Source organism: Periophthalmus magnuspinnatus, chromosome 6 (genome assembly GCF_009829125.3).
Source record: "Periophthalmus magnuspinnatus isolate fPerMag1 chromosome 6, fPerMag1.2.pri, whole genome shotgun sequence".
NCBI lineage: Eukaryota > Metazoa > Chordata > Actinopteri > Gobiiformes > Gobiidae > Periophthalmus > Periophthalmus magnuspinnatus.
Window position 1 is genome coordinate 20458678 of NC_047131.1, and position 17439 is coordinate 20476116.

The 17439-nt window shown below is 40.6% G+C and overlaps 2 protein-coding genes across 4 annotated transcripts in view; one reads left to right on the forward strand and one right to left on the reverse strand.

Annotated features, from left to right (window-relative positions):
* Window positions 1-17439, reverse strand: part of cd82b (CD82 molecule b) — a 236234-nt gene that overhangs the window by 204815 nt on the left and 13980 nt on the right. Inside the window, exon 1 of one of the 2 annotated variants that reach the window (XM_055222702.1) lies at window positions 15362-15365. The exons of the other annotated variant lie outside the window; for it this stretch is intronic. The gene's annotated coding sequence lies outside the window, so the exon portion shown is untranslated. Of the gene's footprint in view, window positions 1-15361; window positions 15366-17439 lie in introns of those variants that run through there. 2 annotated transcript variants of the gene reach the window in all.
* reln (reelin) overlaps window positions 1-17439 on the forward strand; it is an 89916-nt gene that overhangs the window by 62139 nt on the left and 10338 nt on the right. For both annotated transcript variants that reach the window (XM_033967428.2, XM_055222709.1), the window contains exons 9-47: window positions 330-441; window positions 737-977; window positions 1441-1586; window positions 2083-2234; window positions 2350-2465; window positions 2596-2804; window positions 2941-3069; window positions 3155-3264; window positions 3335-3401; window positions 3635-3868; window positions 5219-5380; window positions 5911-6147; window positions 6691-6883; window positions 7356-7468; window positions 8158-8295; window positions 8390-8576; window positions 8691-8896; window positions 9609-9780; window positions 9876-10082; window positions 10674-10909; window positions 11613-11770; window positions 11847-12054; window positions 12127-12203; window positions 12307-12465; window positions 12549-12743; window positions 13446-13719; window positions 13791-13931; window positions 14015-14192; window positions 14492-14576; window positions 14657-14839; window positions 14931-15099; window positions 15180-15285; window positions 15374-15600; window positions 15721-15944; window positions 16021-16171; window positions 16240-16498; window positions 16607-16856; window positions 16958-17126; window positions 17223-17363. In XM_033967428.2, coding sequence (XP_033823319.1) covers window positions 330-441; window positions 737-977; window positions 1441-1586; window positions 2083-2234; window positions 2350-2465; window positions 2596-2804; window positions 2941-3069; window positions 3155-3264; window positions 3335-3401; window positions 3635-3868; window positions 5219-5380; window positions 5911-6147; window positions 6691-6883; window positions 7356-7468; window positions 8158-8295; window positions 8390-8576; window positions 8691-8896; window positions 9609-9780; window positions 9876-10082; window positions 10674-10909; window positions 11613-11770; window positions 11847-12054; window positions 12127-12203; window positions 12307-12465; window positions 12549-12743; window positions 13446-13719; window positions 13791-13931; window positions 14015-14192; window positions 14492-14576; window positions 14657-14839; window positions 14931-15099; window positions 15180-15285; window positions 15374-15600; window positions 15721-15944; window positions 16021-16171; window positions 16240-16498; window positions 16607-16856; window positions 16958-17126; window positions 17223-17363 — 6721 coding nt within the window. The remainder of the gene's footprint in view (window positions 1-329; window positions 442-736; window positions 978-1440; window positions 1587-2082; window positions 2235-2349; window positions 2466-2595; window positions 2805-2940; window positions 3070-3154; window positions 3265-3334; window positions 3402-3634; window positions 3869-5218; window positions 5381-5910; window positions 6148-6690; window positions 6884-7355; window positions 7469-8157; window positions 8296-8389; window positions 8577-8690; window positions 8897-9608; window positions 9781-9875; window positions 10083-10673; window positions 10910-11612; window positions 11771-11846; window positions 12055-12126; window positions 12204-12306; window positions 12466-12548; window positions 12744-13445; window positions 13720-13790; window positions 13932-14014; window positions 14193-14491; window positions 14577-14656; window positions 14840-14930; window positions 15100-15179; window positions 15286-15373; window positions 15601-15720; window positions 15945-16020; window positions 16172-16239; window positions 16499-16606; window positions 16857-16957; window positions 17127-17222; window positions 17364-17439) is intronic.

A 17439-nucleotide genomic window follows, 5' to 3' on the forward strand; every position in this document is an offset into this window, starting at 1 on the left:
TAGCAGGGCTGTATAGAGGTGCACAGGAACACTGGCAGGTTAATGCACAGTTTTGTTCAGTGGAGTTGCATTAGACACTCAGCACAATGGAGAGAGGATTCAAAACATGAGAGGTGAGAGAGAAGAGGAGAAGAAAAGGTGAAAGGTAGCAACACAGTGGTTTGTGGCTTCCTCCATTAGCAACCTTTGACCAAGTCTGGATCTGCAGCATACAGCAAACATGCATTTCAACAAAATGTAGACCTAAAATACTGTATGTTGTTATTGCGAATGTGATTCAGCCTTTTAAAACTGATGACATTTTGCTAAAACGTTTTCTTTGTTTACAGGTTCAGGCTCTTGCCGGTTTAGTTATGCAGACCCAAGCATCACTGTGTCATACAGCCTAAGTGCAATTGGCAACAGCTCTGATGATGAGTGGATCACACTGGAGAAGATCAGGTCAGTCACTATCCATCTGTCTTTACTTTACCCACTTTAACCAAGCAGAGTAAAAACTACATTCATTTGACTCAACCTCACCATCTTACCATCAAATGTACAAAAAGAATATGTGTATTAATTTTACTGGCCATAGCAGGAAAGTAGAGCCTCAAATTTATATTTATAAGTTAAGAAAAAAGAAATCTGTATGGGGGTATAGGTGCATTTGGTAGAACAAGGGGTACACAAAAGAGAATAGCAAAAAAACAAACAAAAGCAACAGCTCATAACATAAGTTTGTATATATTTGCAGAGCTCCAACCAACAGCAGCACTGTGGTGCACCTGCTCCCCCTCCCTCCTCAGTCCCGGGCCGATGGGGTACGTCTCCGCTGGTCACAAGATGCATCACAGGGTCCAGAAGGTTACGAGTCCTGTTGGGGTTTGGACAATGTGCTGTTGGTTAATTCTGCTCACAAAACCCCTCTTATGGAGGACAACCTGGACCCCCCAGACACTGCCAACTGGCTCTTCTTTCCGGGATCAACTATAAAGGTGCAGATACATTCTATGGACTCTAGATGTAGGGTGACCACATGTCCCTCTTTTGGCTGTCTAGCATAGCCATTTAGGCCCTGTTCTACTTTTTTCACTGATGCCACATGAATTATAAAAAGACATACATGATTATATATATATATATATATATATATATATATATATATATATATATATATATATATATATATATATATATATATATATATATATATATATATATATTTCTCAAGACTTTTTTTAGGGTGTACTGGCATTAAGGATTGTAATATGTTTGCCTCTCTGTGAGTTACAATTAATAAGTACTGCAAATTTCTTGAGTCTGTTCCTCCATGTCCCATGTCATTCAACACTGTTTTCTACAATTTGAGGTGGTCACCCTAAGATGTCAGTTTTAAAAGTTTGCGTATTGTAACAATTAACTTAATCTCTGGTTATAATTTTACAATTTTATGTCCAGCATGCATGCCAATCAGAGGGCAATGCTCTATACTTCCATGGTGCTGAGGGAGTGGGCCACAGCTTTGCTTCCACCAGAGACATTGACTTGCACCGAGAGGAGGGGAGAAGCTACTGGGAAGAAGATTTTGAGAGTCCACCATTGAAGTAAATGTTTTGGGTATAAAGAACTACGCAGAGGGTACTTTTGTCCATCTCTGAATGAGCAGGCATGCCCAAAAACTTTATAATGCTGATTGAAAAGAGTTATTCTAGTGAAAATGGAGCACAGGTGTTAATTATTCTAGTCAGTGGTGGCTTTGGCTAAGTCACAAAAATAGAAAATAATAATAATAGGGAGAGGAAATAGTAGAGAAAGATGGAGGGGAGGATGAACGCAGGAGAGGGCTGACACACTGAGTTAACTTCTGTCAGAGCTAATCAGTAGTCGCTCTCCACTGTGCAGAAATATGTCTGTGTGTCCCGTGTGCATGGGCCTCTACCAGGTAATTTCTGAGGTATTAGTACTATTCTAGTTTTTATTGCTATGACTTAAAGTAATAATAAATATGTTAGATTTGTATTTGCACAGACTTGGACCAAAGGTATAGGATTACATGTTGTGTTTTTTAACCTGGCTTTACATTGACGTACTTTTTTGTAGTTGGGACATTGAAGGAGCAGTTTATGGAACAGACTGTGGAGAAATTGAATCAGGCTTGGCTTTGGTATTTGAGGCAGAGGGCCGGAGGAGAGTTTGCACACCCTATATTGACACAACGTCCTATGGAAACCTACGCTTCCATTTTACTATGGGTAAGTGCTCACTGTAATCTGTTATGTTATAATGACAAATACAGGAAACACTCAAATCTTGAGCTATTTTAGTATTTAGGTTTTGATGTATTATAGTGTTTAATATATCTTATAGGTGGAGGTGATTGCCATCCAGGAGAGTCCCATGAGCATGATGTGATCTTGTTTGGACGTTCTGAAGGCAAACGGGAGCGAGTGGTACTCGACACTCTCCCATACTCCTCATACAGGGTAAATGAATAGGTTTGAATAGATGCAGTGCATAAATTCTAATTACCTTGATGGGTTTCTTAGTTGAATTGAGGTGTTTTCTGCCCATGCTTACTGTTATAATGAACATTCACCATCTCTAATGTTGCAGACTCCTGCTGTGGTTTCAGTTGGGCTGCCCACAGAGTTACAGACCCCTGTTACACAACTGTGCCTGGAGCAGAGGTCTCATGGAGGGGCCAAACGTCACGTTTGGGCTGTAGACTTTATGCAGCTGCTGCCTGTGCTGCCTGGCACACATACACATGTCGCTCAGTTCTCCATCAACCTGGGCTGTGGCTCCTTCCAGCCTGCCAACAGGTGTCCTTTTCTCTGCTAATTCTATGATTTTCTGTCAATATTACATGATGGATAATGCATATTACATATGCATTATCTATTATAATGTGACACTGCACTGTGTGTATCCAACTGCCATTTTTTCTGTTATTGCCAGTGTCTCTCTGGAGTTTTCCAGTAACCAGGGCCGCTCCTGGTCTCTGCTCCACACAGAGTGTCTCCCAGAGCTGTGCGCTGGACCACACCTCCCACACAGCACCATCTACTCCTCTGACAACTATAGCGGGTATGCCGCGTTCTCCAAATCTCTAGCTAAACAAATGCGACAATGGATTTACTGTGGCCACCACTGTGCTGTTATTTCTCTTCAGATGGACTAGAATATCCATTCCTCTGCCCAATGCTGCCCTCACAGAGACCACACGATTCCGCTGGAAGCAGTCTGGCACTGGAACAGGCAACATGTGGGCCATAGACAATGGTAAGATCTGCGCACAAAGGTTACATTGTTTGAAAAGCACTGTGTAATAATGTAATATGGCGTGTTTCAGTTTATATCGGCCCGGCTTGTCTCCGCTTCTGCTCTGGGAGAGGACATTGTTCACGCACAGGCTGCAAGTAAGCAGTTCCTCTTTATTAAACTAAATCAATCTAATGTCTCCTCTTCAAAATGAGTCTGCTCATTATCCACTAATGCCCTGCGGCACCAATTACCATAGGAAATGAATCACATTGTATTATGCTTATGATTTATTAATGAATTTCATAATCTCTCCTCCTTCATTTCTGTTGTAATTCTCAGTATTGCACAATATTCTCTCCTCTATTAACATGCCCATGCTGTTGACCAGGTGCGACCCAGGCTTCAGTGGGCCGGCCTGTGAGTTGGCGTCCCAGACCTTTCCTGCGTTTCTATCCGAGGGGTTCTCCAGCCCGCGCCTCTCATCCTACCACAGCTTCTCCTCTCTGCGGGGGGCCGAGGTCAGCTTCGGGTGTGGGGTGCTCGCCAGCGGCAAAGCTCTGGTCTTCAATCGGGACAGCAGAAGGCACTTAATCACTGCACCGTTAGACAGCTCCCAAGCAAGGTGAACTGACATATGATAAACCCTGGAAAACACTATTATATGCATGATAAAATAAACTGCTACTTTTTTAAATTTAACTTTTATAATAATGAAATTAAAACCATTACCAATATTTTTGATGTATTATACAATTAATTTTTTATATATTTTTTTTTTATTGGACCCAGAACTGGATTGAACAAATTGTATAATATATCAAGCAGATTTTAACTCTTAATTTAGTCGCTAGCTTAGACTGATTATTTTGCTGGTGATTGATGCAACAAATGTTTTACAGCTATCCTTATTACTTACCCTCATTTCCATTGTTCCTACATTTGAAAATGGATTGTCATCATAAAGCAGTCTGCAGATGAGAGCAGAGCGAAATTAAAATGTGCTTGAGAAAGATAAAGAAGGGACAATTAAGTTCGATATGGCATCTGGGTTAGATGGATTATTTGTGTTGGTTCTGCCACCTGACAGCCATATTTAATGCTGGTTTTGTAGTTAATAGAGTAAACAGCTGTCTAGAAAAAAAACTGCTCTGTTAATGAAAACACAATTTTGCCAAGGACAGGAGAACTGGAGGTTGGTGATGAGGTAGTATGATTACTTTAGTACTATTTTTGAAAGAAATATCCTAACTTCTAATCCACAAATTTGAACTTTCTAATTGTTTGTTTGGGAAACTTGCAATATCAGTCTTGTGGCTTACAGTCCTTTTAATTGACAACAATCTCTTCTTTAGGGTTAATACATACATTCATTAGTACATTCATTCATTGATATTTCCTGCTAACCTTTACACACACTCTGCCTCCTCCTTTTAATTTTGTCCTCATTTGTTTAATCATCTCCTTCATCATTCTGCCATCTACCTCCCACCTTCGCTCTGCTTGGCTGTGTGTTTATCTACCCTTCCCACTGCCACTGCTGTTTTATAAATACATCTCTGGTCAAGCTATATTTATCATCCCCTTTGTTTCATCATCAGTTGCCTTTTAAAGGTATTTGGGAGCACAAAACCTACATTTTTGTACTTTAGGTGAGGGTCCGCCACCTGCTTGTCACTGTGAAATGTAACTGCTTTGCCTGGAATGTTCCATAATACAGCATTTAACTTATTTACCTCTACAACAGTGATGTGAGCGTGCTAAGTTACAGGTCAGATCTATGGTGAGCCTACAAATGCGAGATAGATCAACTTTAATGCCATACTGTGGAACATTCCAGGTAAAACAATAATCTCCAATTATCTCCATGGAGACAAACAGGTGGCAGACCGTTCACCTGAATATCCAGAAGGTTATCCAGTTTTGACAAGGGTGATAATTGTTTAATTAGTGTATGCTTTGAACATTTTGGCAGATACCTACAGTTTACTCTTCGCCTGGGTAGTCGGAGCACTCTGAGTTCCTGTCCTGCCCCAGACCAGCCCGGAGAGGGGGTCCTGCTGCATTACTCATCGGACAATGGGATAACTTGGACATTACTTCAGCATTATGCATACCAAGGATTTCATGAGCCGAGGTAAGTCCTTGCCTTTTAAATGCATTCCCTAACACGTCATATATAAGATATGATGGAATAGTCTGTCACTCCTTGTGTGTTACATAGTTGGCATACTAAGGGTTAAGAGTATTGACAAATCAATAATTAAATAAAATAATAGATCAGTACTTTTTTATACTCGTGGCGCTAATGATCTGGTGTGTCAAGTTTCTCATAAACAGAACAAAGTACATACATACAAACAATAGAGTGTGATTACGTGGCTTTAACATAAGAATCACGTTCAGTTTTGTCATTTTTAATCACTAATTTCTGCTGTATTTGGAATTATGGTGCTTTTGTCTCAATATTTTACCATTTTGCAATATATTCTATCACAGGTACAATTTTTTCTCTATTAATTTAAAAATATGGTAATACTAAAAACAGTTTTCTTGGTGGTATGAGTGAGTAGGCATTATCTATCATTATATTCACAGATATTTAAAGGTTATATGCATGAACTAAAATGCCTTATAGGTGCCCAAATTCAGTTATTTCTGCTACAGGATTGTGTCTGTGGAGCTGCCTCCTGGGGCTCGTAAATTTGGCGTGCAGTTCCGCTGGTGGCAGCCGTATCACTCGGGCCGTGGTCATGATGTGTGGGCTGTGGATGAGATCAGCATGACCTCTGTGCTCTTTAACACCATTAGTCTGGACTTCAGCAATGTCCTGGATGTCACTCAGAGTCTAGGCTTCTACCTCGGCCATGTCCAGCCCTACTGTCAGCATGACTGGACGCTCAGGTAAGAAAGTGTTGTTTAAATGACAAACTTTGCTAGCACCTTTCAGTCAGAGTCTACTTTTCTTTCTTTTAACTTCTTTTAGATACTTAAACCTGTAGACCAGGAATATCCCACTGCAATTTTGAAGATATCCTGATCCAGCCTTTGTGAAACTCACTCAAATTCTCCCATGTTCCCATTATTGCTAATTCCCTTATCAACAAAATGTTTTAGCTGTGTCATATTGGTCATTTTCAAGTTCTAAGAATGTGATTATGATATTGTGTAATGTATTTCCTTAATAATTATCTAAAAGGAAAATCCGCAATGAAACTGAAGCTTATATTACACAGAAAGTCCATAGTTTTACTGGCAATTTCAACTGCACTCCATCTCAGTTAATCTTTATAGCTATAAAATGTTGTGATGGTATCTTTAACCCAGTGATATGGCACCCTCTAACCCTCTAACAGGTTCCATAATTATAGAGATTATATGTGCTATGTAAAAACTCAGATCTGACCATAATTATTTCTCACAATAAATTTTCCCAACACTGTGCAGTTTCTCCGGTGAGCCCAGTCCTGGTTCAAGTATCCGCTATGTAGAGACTCAGTCCATGCAGGTGGGAGCATCCTACAGCTTACAGTTCTCTCTGGTAATGGGCTGTGGTCGGGAGCCCTCGCCACACATCGACACACAGGTCCGACTGGAGTTTTCCACCAACCATGGACTCACCTGGCATTTGGTCAAAGAGGTAAGGAGATGTTCTATTTATTCCTCCAAATGAATAAATATGTGTTTATGTCTGTGTGCCCATTAAACCATTATTATATCAGAAAGGATTCAAAATTGCAGTTCGTTTTCATCTTATTATCAGCAAATGATAATGCTTGAATCACTAAGCGCTTTGAGATATTCTCTGATCACCAGTGAGTCATAAATATTCATAAGACAGCTAATTCTCTGACAAGACTTTTCTTGCCTTTGAAACTCAATAGGGTGTAATGACTTTTTGTGAAATCTGATCTAATTCTCTTTGTGCAGTCATCCAAAAGTGTAAACGCTCACTGCTGCATTTCTTGTTTTATTAATTCCTGTCTCTCAAGGTCAAACATAGACTGCTTTCCTTTTAAACCCCCTTTTATTCACAAAAAAAAAAAAATGTTGTACCAATGCATCTGCAAAAATACAAATGTTTTGTGTTTTTTGTGAATTTGCATATACAGGCTTGTTTACCGGGTATGCCCAGCTGCTCTGAGTTCACAGCTCCAAGTGTGTACCATCCATCAGAGTTCAAAGACTGGAGACGCATCACTCTGTCTCTGCCTCAGAAAACATGGTCAGTGATGTATGCAAATAATGCCAAAGACTGTAATGTAATATTCTCTGCTTATTTTAATCCAACACAACAGTACTAGGACTTTACTTCTTACACATAAATCTTTCACCCTGTGCACTGGGGTGTCCACCTCATTTCGTGGCTATAGTCCGGTACTAAATTAAGCCGATTTAATCTGCTGCAGAATGTGATAAGGGGTCAGAAGGGCAGGCAGTAAATGATAATAACAAGTCTGGACTAGCTCAGTGTGATCAGGAGGTCAACATGGTTTATAGATGTCACTAAAGCCACAAACCAGGAAGCAGGTACCTTATGTGCTGCGTATGTTACCCCAATATATCAAGATCTACGATTGTGCAGCAATTTTCTTTTCCACAATGAACGTATGTGCACATGCCTTTAGACCAGGAAATATAATACAGTATTGACCACTGTGACATTTATGGTATGGTTGCCAAAACCCTACTGTGTCATATCGAACAGAGAGATTACCGTACTTTTTTATGCTTCCAATTTACAAACGTCTAATTTTCAAGAAATATGCAGTGACTGCTTTTTATGTCTTCAAATTGATATGTATATATTTCTTTTGCATTTTATGGTCAGTACTTCTATTAACACATGAAACAAATGAATGAATGTACATGAATGTACAATCTGAACATCCTGGTATTTATCTCACATTTTAGGTCGAGTGCCACTCGATTCCGCTGGATCCAAAACTACTATGGAGAACAAGATGAGTGGGCTCTGGATGACATCTACATTGGCCAGCAATGTCCAAATATGTGCCACGGGCACGGCTGGTGTGACCACGGGCACTGCAGGTTCACTATCCTGTTTTATATAGATCTACTATATCTTTTCATAGCACAAAATAGTTATCATGAAATTACTTCTTCTCGTGGCCTTCTCATGTAGATGTGACGATGGTTTCACCGGAGCAGACTGCCAGCCCTCTTCACCCCTGTCTTCAAGTGTACTGTCTGACTTCGAATCCCAGGATGCACTGTTGGCCATGTGGCAAGAAGTGACTGGTGGAGAAATTGTCACCCCTGACATGGGCTGTGGTGTGGTGTCATCTGGTTCATCTTTGTATTTTAGCAAGGTAACGCAACTGCTCTCACTTGTTGTGAATGAATACAGATCATAATAGAACAGATTCAGTTGTTGGGGTGTTGAATCTGCTGTTTTTACCACTTATTGTGTTATGTGTTTGTAGGCTGGTCTAAGGCAGTTGGTGAGCTGGGATCTGGACACTGAGTGGGCCGAGTTTGTCCAGTTTTACCTGAGAGTGGGAGGAGACTGGGCAGAATGTAACCAAGCAGACAGCAGAGAGGAAGGAGTGCTCCTGCAGTACAGCAATGATGGAGGCATCACCTGGGGACTGATCGCAGAGATGTACTTTACTGACTTCACCAAACCACGGTAAGATGCACAAGTTTCATTATTGCAAGTGAAGAGAAAATGTGATCATACTTGAATTGATTGTTTGTTTCAAATTATTGATACATAACCAAAATAGGGCACTTTTTACAGTAACAAGTAATAACATAAAAAATAAAAACTAATAGTCATAAAAGTCATAGTAAAAATGTTACTTTTGATAGCAAAATCTGAAAATGCAATGCAATAACAAAAGTCAAGGGTTGTGTAAACAAATATCACATGTAGTTGATTAAAAATACACTATAACTATGTTGACTGAATATGTAATATACACTATAACATACAGATGTGTAATAATAATGGCTGTGGAATATTTGTGTGGAATAACATATATAGGAATTACACTGCAACGTTACATTACTGTAACACTTAGATACATATTGGTGATTGTTTATTATTATGCATGCTCAAGCATAATGGGACACTTTTCCTCAGTAACAAATGAAAACTAAACTTACTAGTAGTAGTAGTAAACAATTGTTATATTTGTTTAATTAATTTGACTGTTTTGCTAATCCTATGTGAGAAGGATTTGATAAAAAAAAAAATACACTAGAAGTTACCGGTATAGATATTGCTAATGACAAGGTACAGTACTACAGACTGAGTAAGGCACTGCACATGATAACATATATATGGATTATGGCACTGGATATAAAATGGTAATAATGTGGCATTATGTTGTTTACAGTTTTGTCCACTATGAGCTCCCGTTGGCCTCTAAAACACCGTCCACTCGCTTCCGTTGGTGGCAGCCTCTTCACTCTGGAGAGGGCTACGATCAGTGGGCTATTGACGACGTTATTATTTTGTCTGAGAGGGAGAAGCACATTATACCAATGGCTAACCCCACACTACCACAGGTCTAAAATCACTTTATTGTCAATTTTAGTTTTCACATCTTTGTTATTGTCGTGTTATGCTTAAATGAAAACAATCTGTCTTTTGTCCACCATAGAACTTTTATGAAAAACCAGCCTTTGATTACCCACTGAATCAGATGAGTGTGTGGCTAATGCTGGGTAATGAGGGCATGGAGAGGGAAAGCAACAACAGTTTTTGTGCCCCCACTCCCTCCGCCATGGTGTTTGGACGCTCAGATGGGGATAGAGTCGCTGTGACCAGAGACCTCGCCCTGCGGCCAGGTTACACATTGCAATTTAAGGTAATCTTTTTTTGGAAAAGAACAAGTTAGGCTTCACTAAATGTAATCACCTGTTTATTTTCATATGACCACCAGCTAATACTCAACCACGTATGCAACAAATTAATGTCTTTGGTCAAAAAAAAGAAACAAAGCAATCTTCAATTCTTGATACAATCAGTTGAAATATTGTCCACATTTAAACCCTTTGCCAGTAGACCACTGTGTTTATCTTGTGCAACTTTCTATAGGTATATTGTCTACTGCTTACTTACTCATTATAATCCAGAGCTGTTTTAGCTACTTTTTCTTTGTACTACTGGGGAACTTTTAGTCATTTTTCTGTACTACAATAAGATTTGAGTTGTAGAGGGTTGAATAAATAACTTATTTGACTCAGTATAGAAACAAAGGACCTACATACTCATTCACTCTTACCATTTATCATCCTTAACAATATATCATACGTCAAAATTTAATGTGGTGAGAGGCCTGTTAGACACCCTCAAACACCATTTTGCATAGAGCCTTTACAAATACACCAATAGACTTGTTATATAATGCTTGATATATTTTCAGAGAATTTATCAGTCCTTTTTTCCGTTACCTCAGCTGAACATAGGCTGTGAGTCAGAGTTCAGCGCCTCAGCCCCAGTGCTGCTACAGTACTCCCATGATGCTGGTCGAACATGGGCCCTGGTGAGGGAGGGCTGCTACCCCGGGACTCCAGGAGTGGGGGTCTGTGAAGGCAGTGCCCGAGAACTCAGAGAGCCCTCAATATACAACACAGGAGACTATGAACAGTGGACCAGAGTTACTGTTGTCATCCCACGCAATGTCGCTGCCAGGTACTGTATTTAGAATTGATCTGTGACAATAGTTGTTTTTTTGTTTTGTTTTTTTTGTTTAATCTTTTTTATTCTTGGTTATCTTTTACCTTAGTCTGTAAGTAGTTTAATTTTGTTTTTGGTCTTAAAGAGCAGATGAAAGCATAGACTTCCCATTTGACTAAAATATAGTCCACATAATTACATCTTACAAGATCTTACAAAAAATGTGTTTCCCTAGTTTGACAATTTTGGTGAAGTTTGTAATTTACATCCTGGTTGGACATGAGCAGCAGATGTGTTGCTAATAGAGGTAATTCCAAACATTTTAACTAGCAACCACTCTGTAAATAACGGCCAAAGCTTGTCCTTAAACATTATTTGACAAACAAAAATGCATGGCAATGCATCCTTTTTAAATGTGTTCCTTGCCTGTCAAATGTCCCTGCATTTTGAATGGAATTTTCTGTATTGATGACATGGATAGAGGGATTCCTGTAATTTTCAACTTCATCTTTTATTCACAAACTGTGACTTGACCGTTGTAAAACTATGTTAAATATTTACTACTGGTACTATCTCACCAAACAAAGCAATAATTAAAAAAACATATAAAACCTGTCCAATGTACTTTTAGTCCTGCTTTACCATTTATCTGAATTAGTACTTTTATTTAATGTGTTATACTCTACATAGTATTTACTTGTAACATTCATTTGTACAGTAAAACCAGGTTCCGCTGGTTCCAGGAGAGCAGCTTGTACCGGGATGCCCCTCCATTTGCATTAGACGGAGTATACATCTCTGAGCCCTGTCCAAACCACTGTGGAGGACACGGGGACTGCATTTCTGGAGTCTGCTTCTGTGATATGGGATACACAGGTACAGCTAACACACATAAATGTAGTAAAATATGTGAGCATTTTTGAACATATATTATTCATTTTATTTTATTCAGTTGAACAGGACAGCTGTGTCCCTGCTGTTGCTAGTCCCACAGAGCTGACTGAGGGCTTTGAAGGAAAGTTAAGTCCACTTTGGCAGAGTCTAATTGGGGGACAGATCGGAGGAGGCTGTGGGATTATTGGTGAGGGCAAAGCTCTTTATTTCAACAGCCCCGGGAGGAGAGAGGCCCGCACTGTTCCTCTGGACACAACCAACACAAGGTTAATGTATTTAACTTAAGAGAGTTATATTAAACCTTTACCTTGCTTAATTTTTTATGTTTTCTAATACAGATTGGTGCAATTTTATATTCGCATTGGAAGCAAAAGTTTGGGACCCACTTGCACTAGACCCCGGTCCCGAAATGAAGGTAATGTCCAAGCTAATGTAATGATAAAAAATGTAATGCTATGATATCTTATTATTGACTTATTAAGATTATATAGATGTTAATGTTTGCACTCTATCTCTAGGTGTTATTGTACAGTTCTCCACGAACAATGGCATCCAGTGGCAGTTCCTGAGGGAGCTTGATTTCAGCTCATTCCTAGAGCCTCAGGTTGTAACCATTGAGTTACCATCTGCAGCTAAAGCTCCCTATACTGTGTTCAGATGGTGGCAGCCACAGCAAGGTTTGTCTGTGCTTTAAATAAATATTAACATGATATAATTAAGGCATGAACGTGACTTTAATAGTTGTTTCCTTATGTCATAGGAAAGCACTCTGCTCAGTGGGCTCTTGATGATATTCTAATTGGGATGAATGACACGTCCAGAACAGGTTTCCAAGATAAATTTGATGGTAGCAGTCCTCTGAGGCACAACTGGTACCGTATTCAGGGTGGAGAGGTGACCATAGACTGCTTATCATTGGACACAGTTTTAACCTTCAACTCAGAGGCCATTGATAGTGAGTTAATCAAATATGTTACACTTGAAATATGGTGGTGTTTTGTATTTTAAGTTAAATCTAGAAATCTTAAAACCTTGGGCAGGGTAATCATAATGCACTAAGAACTGACAAAAATGCAAAAGGCCATACACCAGACGGTGTAACTGAATCACCCGTTCACTGAGACACTTCAGCTTGTGCATTATTGATGAGAGCAAACCTGACTAAACATCCTGCTTGTAATTTATGCTCATATCAAGCTGTTAGCAGATGTAGTTTGGCCAATATTACATTACAACTGGACACATTTGTTAAATGGCACCGCAGAAGCATTTATTACCAAGCAGCAGAGGTTTGTGTGGGCTGTGGGAACATATTAACAAGGTGTTCAGATAGCACAGCAGTTTTCATTCATGTTTCCATTCACATCTGAGGTGGATGGAGTAGTCAAAAAGCACAAAATAATAGTAAAAGAAAAGTACTCACATAAAATTGAGAAATTGTTTTGTTATATTATTCTCAAAATATTACCCACACATAAACATATATACACATATAAAAACTACCCCAGAAGTACTGCTTGCTTAAGTGAATGAAATACACTAAATTCAACTTTTTCCATTCAATTGCATTCAGTTTGCACAATAGCATTCAGTACAGGACAGTCATTTTATGATACAATAAGATCTATTTTTTTTCTTTTATCTTTGACACCCACAGAGAAGCCCAGGTATGCAGAAACATGGGATTTTGAAGTATCAGGCTCCTCCTTCCTTCAGTTTGAGCTTAGTATGGGCTGTAGTAAGTCCACGTCCTTCTCTCATGGTGTCCGTCTGGAGTACTCCACAGACTGTGGTCGTCACTGGACCCTCCTCACTCCAGAATGTGTGCCCCCTGCCATTGGCTGTGCTGCCTACACCCAGAGCTCGGTGTATACGTCCACCCAACACAAGCACTGGAGGAGGATTACTGTTTATCTGCCCAGTGCGGCCAAGTAAGGCTGTTTTATAACAATGAATGAATCATATAGTGCACATTTGATAAGCATTCTAAAATTTATTTCAGTTCCCCAAGAACCCGGTTTCGCTGGATTCAGACCCACTTCACCCCAGGAGCAGAGGGCTGGGCACTTGACAATGTTCTGCTTGCTCCTGGATGCCCGTGGATGTGCTCCGGGCATGGTCTCTGTGACAATGGGCACTGTGTGTAAGTTCAGCTTCTATTCACATATTTATTTATTTCTGTATTGTTTTTTGTCACTATCACTAAATATTGTCTAAACACAACAGCTGTGACAAGGGTTACGGAGGGGCGCACTGTGTACCCCTGACTCCTCTGCCTTCTGTCCTGAGAGAGGACTTCAATGAAAACCTGCAGCAGGAGACCTGGCCCGAGGTGTACGGAGCAGAGAGGGGAACACTGAGTGGGGAGCCTCTGAAATCTGGAACAGCACTAATATTCAAAGGAGTAAGTATAGAGTGGGGCTAGGTCCTATTGCACATAATTAGTCTATATCTATATATTATGTTCATAAATAATGAATTAATATGTACTTATTTTTAATTACTGAATAATTGTGTGTATGTATGTCAATATTATTCTTAACTAGTAAAACTGGGGGCAATGTAATCATGAGACTTGGAGTGAAGTGCTAGTGAAAACAGTGAACCAGATTTTTATATATTTATATTGTAAAATTATATCAAGTTGGGGTTCGTTTCAGTGACAGTTGAAATTTGAAAACTAAATGTTTGTTTTCTTTGCAGGACGGCCTCCGAATGATTGTATCACGGGATTTGGACTGCACAAACACACTCTACATTCAGTTCTCTTTCAAATTCATCACCAAAGGTATTACGAAACGCCCGTGTCTCTGGGACGTCTATTTCTCTATCAATTTTTATATATCCTTATGTTTTGGGTCTTTGTAGGTGTCCCAGAGCGCTCCCACTCAGTTCTGCTGCAATACTCAGTGAACGGAGGGATAAGCTGGTTACTGTTGGATGAGTTTTACTTCCCAGCTTCCACAGACACTTTGTTCCTCCACCTACCGCTGCCAGCCAGTGCACAAACCAATGCCACGCGATTTAGACTCTGGCAGCCTTATAATGGTGGTAAGTAATTATTACACACATTTATTTATTTATATTTATTTATTTATATGTCTGTGTTATTCATGTCTCATTGTTCGTTTCGGTTTTGTAGGTAAAAAAGAAGAGGTGTGGGTGATTGATGACCTGATTATTGATGGAGGCTCTATGCACAACCCTCCTGTGGTCATAGACAGCTTTAAGGAGGACCCCAATGAATCCAACTGGCTCTTCTATCCCGGGGGAAACACTGGCCTTTATTGCCCTTATCAAAAGTCTGGACTGTAAGACTGGAATCTATTCACAATTTAAAATGTTGATGTGAATTTCTTTGATTCATCTCTTGGTCATCTATGTGCTACAGAGAGGAGGATGAGTCAGCCATGGTGTTTGTCTCCAGTGAACTTGGAGAGCACTCAATTACCACCCGGGACATTGACGTAAATGAGAACACTATCATTCAGTTCGAGGTAAATAAACACCCATTCCAGACAATTACAATACTTACTCATTTCAGTTAAAATGATAACCATGTTCTCCATATAATTTGTGCTCCAGATTAACGTGGGCTGCACAGCTGAGAGCTCCTCAGCCCACCCGGTGCGTCTTGAATTTTCGCGAGATTTTGGAGCCACTTGGCACCTTCTGTTGCCTCTGTGTGCTGGTGGGCCTCAGCCATCCTCCCTGTGCTCTACTGAGCTACACCCTGCCAGCATATACTTCCCTGGAACTACTCAGGGCTGGAGGCGAGAGGTCATTCATTTTGGCAAGCTGCGTCTCTGCGGGTAAGAGCTGGGTATTTTTAACTGATAAAGGATTTGTTTTTAACAGTACTTTAACAGAAAAAAATAGTTAAGGTACTGTTAAACAACAAATCCTTTATCAGTTCTTTCTTTTCCCTATAGGTCAGTGAGGTTCCGCTGGTATCAGGGTTTCTTCTCCTCTGGTTCTGCTCCTCCCACTTGGGCGATTGACAATGTCTACATTGGCCCACAATGCCAGGACATGTGCAATGGACACGGAGCTTGCATCGCTGGTAGTCACTGTCTGTGTGACCCTGGCTACTCCGGAAATGACTGCTCTGTGCCTGAGACCCCCAACTCAGATTTCCTCAAGGAGGACTTTGAAGGTGTGGACATCCAGCATGTACAAATGTCATACATGTACTCTTAAGAATCAAATGAATGCATGTGTTTGTGTGTCAGGAGGAACCAAGGATGCTGAGCATTTCAGTCTTTTGAGTGGAGGCAAACCCTCTCGGAAATGTGGTATCATGTCCAGTGGAAATCACCTGTTCTTCAGTGAGGATGGTCTGCGCATGCTGGTCACAAAAGACTTGGACTTGTCCAATGCGCGGTAAAACATTTTAACAGTTTAAACTTGCTCAAAGGGGTTCTTATTCCTAATACAACTGCGTTGTGTAGGTTTGTGCAGTTTTTCCTTCGTCTTGGATGTGGCAAAGCCGCCCCTGACCCTCGCTCCCAGCCTGTGTTACTGCAGTTCTCTGTGGACGGAGGCCTGACCTGGGGACTGCTCCAGGAGTTTCTGTTTAGTAACAGCAGTAATCAGGCTCGGCTGGTGGCCTTGGAGATACCCCTACGCGCACGTACGTCTTCTACTCGCCTGCGTTGGTGGCAGCCCTCAGAGAGTGGACACTTTTACAGCCCATGGGTCATTGACCAGGTAAAAACTGGAGCAAATGTCTCTCTCTATACGTGTGTGCGTGTGCGTGCGCGTGCGTGTATATACACACACACACATATCTGTGGCAATAACATAGTGTTGTTTCAGTTGGTAGTAGGTGGAAGTGCCAGTGGCTGGGGCCCACTGGAGGATGACTTCTCCTCAATTGATGGTCGCTCGTGGCTGCTCCATCCAGGAGGCACTCGCATGCCTGTGTGTGGCTCTGAGGGCCCTGCCTTTGCTTTTATTGAGAAGTCCAACACTCGCTATGCTGTGACCACGGACATCAGTCTGGGTCAGGATGCCTTCATCCAGTTTGACTTCTCTGCCTCCTGTTCTGTTACTTCATCATGCTACTGTAAGTAATGACTAAATGACTAAATGACTTTGTTAACTATTTTACAGATGTTGTACTTCTTATTATTTAACCTTATATGACGTGGTACTTTTCTGTTCTAGCTGTAGAGTTGGAGTTCTCTCTTGATCTGGGGCTGACGTGGCAGTCGTTGGTCAGAGACTGTTTGCCCACGAGCCCAGACTGCTCCTCTTACACTCTGCAGCGCCTGCTCATTTCAGACACATACAACAAATGGGGCCGCGTCACAATGCCTATCCCATCTTATGCAAGGTACCACATAGTAGTATGGAGGAAATTGTATAATTCTGTTTCAGTATGCCACTATTGATATTTAATACAAATTGAATGTGTTTATGAAATACATAGGTCTCAAGCCACCAGGTTTAGGTGGTTCCAGCAGGCTCCTTTTGATAAGCAGCAGACATGGGCACTGGATAACCTTTACATTGGAGATGGCTGTCCTGACATGTGCTCTGGGCACGGACGTTGTCAACAGAGCTCCTGTGTGTAAGTAATACATTTAATCAATTAAACCCAATGTTAAATTATCTTGTTATTATCCCTGTCCGTAATGTCCTCTGCC